The sequence below is a fragment of the Triplophysa dalaica genome, chromosome 12 (assembly GCF_015846415.1).
Source record: "Triplophysa dalaica isolate WHDGS20190420 chromosome 12, ASM1584641v1, whole genome shotgun sequence".
Classification (NCBI taxonomy): domain Eukaryota; kingdom Metazoa; phylum Chordata; class Actinopteri; order Cypriniformes; family Nemacheilidae; genus Triplophysa; species Triplophysa dalaica.
This window is the reverse complement of record NC_079553.1, coordinates 3,273,703-3,281,507: the sequence shown is the minus strand read 5'-3', so window position 1 is coordinate 3,281,507 and position 7,805 is coordinate 3,273,703. Positions and strand designations below refer to the sequence as shown.

The 7,805-nt window shown below is 39.3% G+C and overlaps 1 protein-coding gene across 3 annotated transcripts in view; it reads right to left on the bottom strand.

Annotated features, from left to right (window-relative positions):
* Positions 1-648: 648 nt before the first annotated feature.
* LOC130432634 (transcription factor HIVEP3) overlaps positions 649-7,805 on the bottom strand; it is a 56,471-nt gene continuing 49,314 nt past the window's right edge. For all 3 annotated transcript variants that reach the window (XM_056762095.1, XM_056762093.1, XM_056762094.1), the window contains 5 exons: positions 7,355-7,500; positions 4,767-4,942; positions 4,567-4,668; positions 2,323-2,933; positions 649-2,241 (listed from right to left, as the gene is read on the bottom strand). In XM_056762095.1, coding sequence (XP_056618073.1) covers positions 1,573-2,241; positions 2,323-2,933; positions 4,567-4,668; positions 4,767-4,942; positions 7,355-7,500 — 1,704 coding nt within the window. In that variant the 3' untranslated portion in view covers positions 649-1,572. The remainder of the gene's footprint in view (positions 2,242-2,322; positions 2,934-4,566; positions 4,669-4,766; positions 4,943-7,354; positions 7,501-7,805) is intronic.

Below are 7,805 nucleotides of genomic sequence, written 5' to 3'. Positions count from 1 at the left end.
TCTTTTTTGTACTAAATAAATCCTGCCCCTTAACTCTTAAACCATTTCCATTTATAATTTGAATTAATTAAAATAATTGTACCTTTCTTCAAATCAAGGGTTAACTGATAATCTTGTAAGAGGCTTTATCAAAATTTGTTTCATTTCAATGATTTGACATGAAAAAAATGCTTTTTCTTAAGAAAGAATGTGAAAAGTATTTCTGGTCACACAGTTATAAAACTCGAAAAGATCAAGCTGTTAAAGTACAACAAAACATGTGAGATCATTGATTCTCAAGAGAAATGGTCTGCAACAAGACACATGAAATAGCCTTGAATAAACTGACTTTAGGAAGTGAACAGATGTTCTGCCACATCTCGAGCTCAACTGTTTTCATTTGGGAATATGATGAGAGTATAAAATCTTGTGGAAGCCCAGATAATTAAAGCCCAAGCTGTTATCATTTTCTCCAGGAACTCGTGAAACCTGTTTTGTAAAGACGATGAACGCACGTGCTCACAGCCCGCAGAAGTCCACCAACTCAGACACGGACGGTTGGAGAAAGTGAAAGAAGAGAAAAAGTGAGAGCAAAAGACAGAGATCGTATGAATAAATCAACTGCACCACCTGCTGGTCAAAAAACAACAGACACCAATCGAAAGCGAGTTTAGTAATTCGTGGTGTACCTTTATTGGTTCAGAAATTCAAAATTTCTGTGACAAATTTGGAGGGCATTTGATCCACCCAGAAGCTCGTCTATTGACTCCACTGAAATCGTGTCCAGTTTCTTCATTTCAAGTCTTGAGATAACTAAAAAAAACTATTAACAAAATGTGTAAAGAATAAAAATGACAATAGAAATCCCTTTAAAAACCAAAGTAAACAAACTTTCGTATTTTTTACATAACAATAAATATGGACCATAGACTTTCTATCTGTACAGAGACAATTTATCTAATCATTTCACTTGTATTATAAAAAAATATGACTTCAGTGCAATTTCCCTGCGAGGCTCATGGTAAAGCCTTCATCTCTATCTTCTCGCCTCATTAACCCTGACATGGAAAGTAAAAACATCTCCCAATTCTGTGAATACCGGCTCCAAACACAAAAAAAACGTACATATATCTAAAATAAATTCACAGCCTTTTATCTTCAAGCAGTAAATCTGGACAGGAAAGGCACACATCACTATAATTTGCGCAATACTGGACACGAGAGAAATTTCGGAATTACTTGTGATTTAAATTTCCATCTTGGTCATTAAGAAAAGTATTCATTGCCATACTTAAGTTATACAAGTGTTTTTGTACACAATTATACATATTCAAATAGATATATTAAGATTGCAATAAAGATACAGGAGGGACAGATACTACAATTGATTTACAGAAATATTTTTTACCAAGAAAAAAAGTGCATCATATTACAATCGTATATATTGCAGAACAAACATTTACCAAGTTACCAATAGTATTGAAAATTTGTATATAAAAAAATAAGCGCATTACAAAACAGAAAAACAATAGTAGTATTAGCAGTAGAAAGCAATTTGTCATTGTGCACGGAGGATTTTAAGTGCTGTCTGGATCACCTTCCCGAACATCCGTCTGAAGGAGAGCCACGTCCCCTAAGTGTCGTCGCTACGGGCTTTCCCGTCTGTCTAGTTTCTTGAGATGAAATCACTTCGTGCGAGATCTTATCTTCTCTTTTATCTACTCGCATAGATTTTTCTGAACGGCATGAATGAGAGTCAAAGCCGGAGGCGCCATATTGCTTTCTGACCGTCGCAGCTTGTTGCTCAGCACACTGCTCCAAAGGGGACGGTTTGGGTAAAGTCAAGCTTGTGCTAGGACAAGATGGGTCACACAAGCTAGTTCCATCACCTCGGCTTTGCGTTCTTTGCGGAATCGTTTCCGGAAGCGAGATCCATGGGAAATCTCTCCTGACCGGAAAAAACGGGGAGTCCTCTTTGGGAGAGGTGGGTGACGGGGTGGAAGACGACTGTCGTTCCAGTTTGGGCCGAGATCTGGGTCTGAGCTGCACCATTTGTATGCCCCCTATCGGAATCATGTGATAGGGCATGCGGGCTTGATCTTGGGAGTGTAACGGAAGGTGGCTAAACATGCGGTCCACCGTCCTTGGTGTCACAGGGGCGGGAGAGAAAGTCTCGCTTGGAGAGAATCGTAGGGCTGGGGAGAGCAAGCAGGGATCTGGGGGCGCACGCTCCTGCAGAACTGGTCGAGTTCCAGGTTTGTCCTGTAGGGGGAGATATGGTATAGTACCAAACGTCTCTCAAAGCATCAGCAAGTATATATTCTTGAACGTAATGCTACCTACCTGTTGACCCTCGGTAGCTGGTGTGCTCGTGTCCCAGTGAAGCCCTGCCGGTGAGCTGTGAGGTCGATGCTGGGGCTTAAGGGGTGTAGGAGAGGACAATCCTCTGGCGCTTCTGTACCGGGCAGGTGAAACAGGCCTCAGGGGTGAGAGGGGTCTTAATGGAGACAGGGGGCTGATGGGTGATAGGCCCCTCTCGGGGGAGGGAGAGGGATGTCGACTAGAAGAACACAAATCAAGCCTGGGAGATAGATTTGGGAGAGGTGAGCCCTCGCTATTGGGAGAGAAGGTCCTAGGGGACACCGCCCAGGCCTTGCGGGAGAACGACGCTCTCTTGCTGCCCGGAGAAGCAGCTCGTATTCCCGGCCAGGGTCTGTGGGGTGAGGAGTATCCTTCGATGGGTGTAGGGTCAGAAGGCTCCGTCTGGGAGGCTTGGCCACTTTCCGATAAGTCTCCTATGGATTGCCGAGTGTCAGTGGAACAGGAGGATGGGTCATCGTGGGAGGAACATTCCTCTTCCTCGTCATCGTCATCATCTGCTTCAGACTCTTCAACATCGGAGAACCGGTGCCCCTCGTGGTCTTCTGACTCGCATATGTGCTCCTCGCTGCCACCTGTTGGACAGAAATGGATATGACGTTGACAATGAAGGAAGCCAAAAAAAAAAGATGCTATAATCTAAAATCGACAAACACAAGCTTTATAGAACTACGCATTTTCTCTAGAAAAGATAAATATAGCGTTCCAATACAGAGAAAGTGTTGTGCTTCATTCATCAACATTTCAAATTTTGTGAATGAAGGAAGGAATGGGATGTCATTGGAGCTTAGTTTGTCTTTCACATTTGTCAAGCGTGTTTCTGAGTACACGCAGAGAGACAGAGAGAGTGGGCGTGCGTCACCGAGACAGCAAGAGAGAGAGACAGAATTTTCTGGCTTTCTATAAACACGGTAAATGTAGGAGACTGAAGGTCAGTCTTGTTTCTCTTTACGGCATAGAAATCTTTAACTATTTTCATCAACTTCTTTCAAATTACAAGTCTAGAGCAAAAGCGATGTCTGCCTTGCAGTGTGCTTTCAATACGACAAAACACAAAAGGCATTTCGAAAAACTGCTTTAGGTAGAACAAGCATTTTTTTCCAAAATGAAAGGCATTCAAGTAACGTATAATGCACCGCACCATATCTAAATCTGATTATAGTGTGTGGTACATACAGTTCACATTACATTTATGACTTGGACTTTCAAACTCCGTTTAAACTATGTATACAGTCCCTTGTACACAAACTCATGACCATGGCATTAAAAGTGCCATGATCTATCAGTTCCTGCTAGAGCGACTATAAAGAATAAGGACTTTTGCTAACTGGGCAAGGTTGATGAAATAATGACATTGCAAATACACACATAACTATACAATTCATACTAGGGCTGTCAAACGGTTAATCACTATTAAATGCTTCCAGAATAAAAGTTTGGGTTTACATAATATATGTCTGTGAATATTAATTTTGTATTTATAAAACACATACATCCACACAAACATGTATCCTGTATTTATTTATATTTGCCAATCATTTAAATTTTATATAAATGACGATTACTATTAATTTAGATTTTTTGTAAAATAAATGCGTATGTTTTTATTAATACAAAATGAATATGCACAGTACACAGTACGTACGACATATGTAAATGACGATTCATATAAAAAAATATGATTTTTCCCCTAAATAAATGTGTATGTTTTTGTAATACAAAATTAATTAATTAATTAATTAATATTAATCGTCATTTACATAAAATTTTAATGATTGGCAAATATAAAGAAATACAGGAAAACATGTTTGTGTGCATGTATATATTTATAAATACAAAATTAATATGCAGAGTACACAGACATACATTATGTAAACATAGACATATATTGTGTAAACCCAAATCCAGAATAAAAGTCTGTGTACTGTGCATATTAATTTTGTATTAATAAAAACATGCGCATTTATTTAAGAAAAAAAATATATTCATATTAATCGTCATTTACATAAAATTTAAATGACTGGCAAATATCTTTTTTTCTGAAATAAATGCGTATGTTTTTATTAATACAAAATTAATATGCACAGACATATATTATGTAAACCCAAACTTTATTCTGGATGCGATTTATCGTGAATAATCGTTTGACAGCCCTAATTCATACACATTCAAATAATCAATATCAAAGACTCCTCCTGGCCACCGTACCTGCTTCCTCAGTGTCCAACTCATCCACAGATGACTCGGACACACCCATCTCCAGACATTTCTTTCCGTGGGCCTTGGACTTCATGTGTTTGGTAAGGTTCCCTTTGAGAAAGCAGATATCCGTTCTCAAAATGAAATACGTTATCTTGGTACTACACTTAATCGTTTGTGCAGAGACAAATGAGAGAGACGCAACCTACCTTTGGTTTTGAAGGCAAAGTTGCAGTGCTTACACACATAGGGACGGACGTCTGTATGAGTGCGAATGTGCTTTTTTAGCATGCTGGGCTTCTTGCAGCGAATCCCACACTCCCCACAAACATATTTCCCTCTCCCTCGGCCCCGGACATACACATAGTCCTCATTTGATTTATAACTGCAAAGGTGAGATAGAGAGATAAAAACAGAAAGGGAGTTTCATAAAAAAAAGGTATCTCCTTGTTATTCCTTAAAATGTAATAATGTAATTCTATCACTTTCAATCTCTTAGGCAAGATATCCATTTGCATTTCCAATTCCTCATAGAAAACCTGCTCTGCCTTCTACATTGTTGGTGTTTTCGCTGGCAGGAAGATTCCAATTTGAGACGTGGTTGGGAACACCTATTTGACCCAAAAGTGTATGAATATGTAGACGGGTTTGGTCTCTTACCCAACACCCAATGGTCAGTGTATTTTAGTTAAGAAACAAATATCATCTTTTCTACCCTGAACATGTCTAAAGGGGAATGTCTAAAAGGTTCCCTTCACACCAACAAGTGAAGTCATTGGACCACAGTAATACGAATAGCTCTCCGCCACAAATTCATTTACTCAACCTCATGTTCTTCCAAACACGTATGCTGCTATTTTTAACACAAAGCAGACATTTTTGAAGAATGGTTAAGCGGCTCTTGACAGCTTGACAGACGTGACACTATTCGAACGCTACTGCCAAATGATGTTGTGTTTCAAAGAAACAGCATATGGGTTCAAAACAACATCAGCGTGGGTAAATAATGACAGAATTGTCATTTCTGGATGAAATGCAAAGTTTCCTTTGTTTCTCCTGTCGAGAAGATCTCGACAGCTGTACACTCCTCACTTCTTGGTGTATAACGTTTGCAAGACAAAAAACGATGAAAGTGCATAAACGTTCCAAAGGTGAAATGTGTTATAATCTTGCAGGTTTATGAGCCGATGATGCGAGTCCAGCAGTTGGAGAGATTACATGAATGTGTAATTACATTATTGACTGCCAGGGTACAAATCCTCATCTGTTTTATATGAAATCCAAGCCTGATACCAACAGCATGAGATCTGCCGTTGAAAAATGTGAAAGTGTAAAAATTGCTGGTGTGTTTTCAAAACGTGTTACTAAACATCTGTTGTATGACCTGTATGACTTTCTTTTTCTTCCGGACACAAATACAGATATTTTGAAGAATGTCGATAACCGGCACCCATTCACTTGAATTGGTTGTGTCCGACTCCATACAATAGAAGTGAATGGGTGTTGGCGATGTTTGGTTACCAACTTTCTTCAAAATATCTGCTTTTGTGTACTGAAGGAACATGATGTTTGTCATCATTTACTCGCTCTCTTTCATTTCAGTGATGACTATCACTATAACTGAAATCAGAGTTACATATACAAACACACATATTGAAACGTTCCTTTAAACAGGAACCGGACTACACCCTAGACTACACAAAATACTGTGGGTGATGTATGGATGGTACACCTCGATAGTGAAAAATAGGCTTTGGTGTCTTCATTCAGGAGCATATTATCTCCAGCTAATAAAAAAGAGAGCAAGCTAGAAAAACAGTTGCGAGAAGAGCAAACACAAAGGGTGTTGATGGATGCGAGAAGTTTTGGAGACAAAATGGAGCGTGCCAGAGAGAAAAACTGATGTGATTAGGGAGCGCGTGGGCGTGCGAGGGAGAAGAACTGTATGAGCGCAATAAAGGTAGCGAGAGACAAAGGAAGCAGGAATAAAAATGCAGGCTGCGGTGAGTTGCTTTCGCAGTTTATGCTCTCGAACACAATAAGAACCCCGCACAAGTAGATGAATGCACGAGGCTCGGCTAATGAATCCAAAGCTTTTGATGTCTACGGGTCAGCTTCAAAATCTCTCCCATTTATTCTCCCTCCATCCATCTGCTGTTTTTCTTTTAAATTCGGTCAATGCACCACAACAAACGCAAAAAAAGTAGCAAAGTAACGGCAATTAGTGTATTCCTAAAAAACAGATATCCTGTCAATCTTTGTTCGCAGCTCAAAGTGTTATTCTTCCAGTTCGTCCGCAGAAGGAGGAAACCTTGTTTCTATGCAAAAACACTTGGCACTAATGAGAAGCGCCAGATAGATATTTTCAGTATCCAAATTGAGCGAGGCGTGAAGTCTGCAGAGAACAGAATCAAGAACAAATGAAGTCCCTAATGGCTCATCACTTCACCTGTACCACCTTGTCTTTGTCACTCACATATTGCAGCAAATAACAGCAAACATCTCAAGCTGAGTGGCTATACATAGCACTTAAAAAAGCTTTAATGACGGATAAGACCAGACGTGAACAGCAACGGTGGAGAAAGCTGAAGCTTTTTTATATTAAACCATGAATTCAGAAAATCCTACTACAGTATATTGATGTATGACACTCACATGGTGTTTAGAAGCTATTGCATGGATAAAAGATTTTAATTTTGAACTGGCACTCCGTCCGGCCCTAAAATCCACTCCCTGGACTCAAATTGAGCCCGATTTGCAAACTAAAACACTGAGAATTTACAGTTTTTCTACTCACCCGCCCTCAAAAATGCCAATAAGTGTTGCCTCGCTCTGTTTCGATGTTGTGGGCAGATCATCAGCACCCTTTTGGTCTTTTTCCTCTCTTTCGTTTGGCAGTTCCTCCTTTACCTTGACGGGTGTGTTGGGCGGGGAGGCACGTGCCTACTCCAGACACAAGTTAATTCACAAACACTGTAGTATCTACATCTACATTCAATTTCAAAATCTAGAAACTTTAAACAATGCAGCAGACAACAATATACGGTATAAATACAATATACTATAAGAAAGTAGTTCTGTCAAATCAATTAATTGCAGTTAATCGATTTCAAAATAAATGTTTGCGTTTACATAATATGTGTCGTGTGTATATTCGTGTATATATGCACACGCACGCATGCACTCACACAAAGAAAACATTTAAATAAACATAAACAATTTTTTAAATGTAGTTTACTTTATGTATA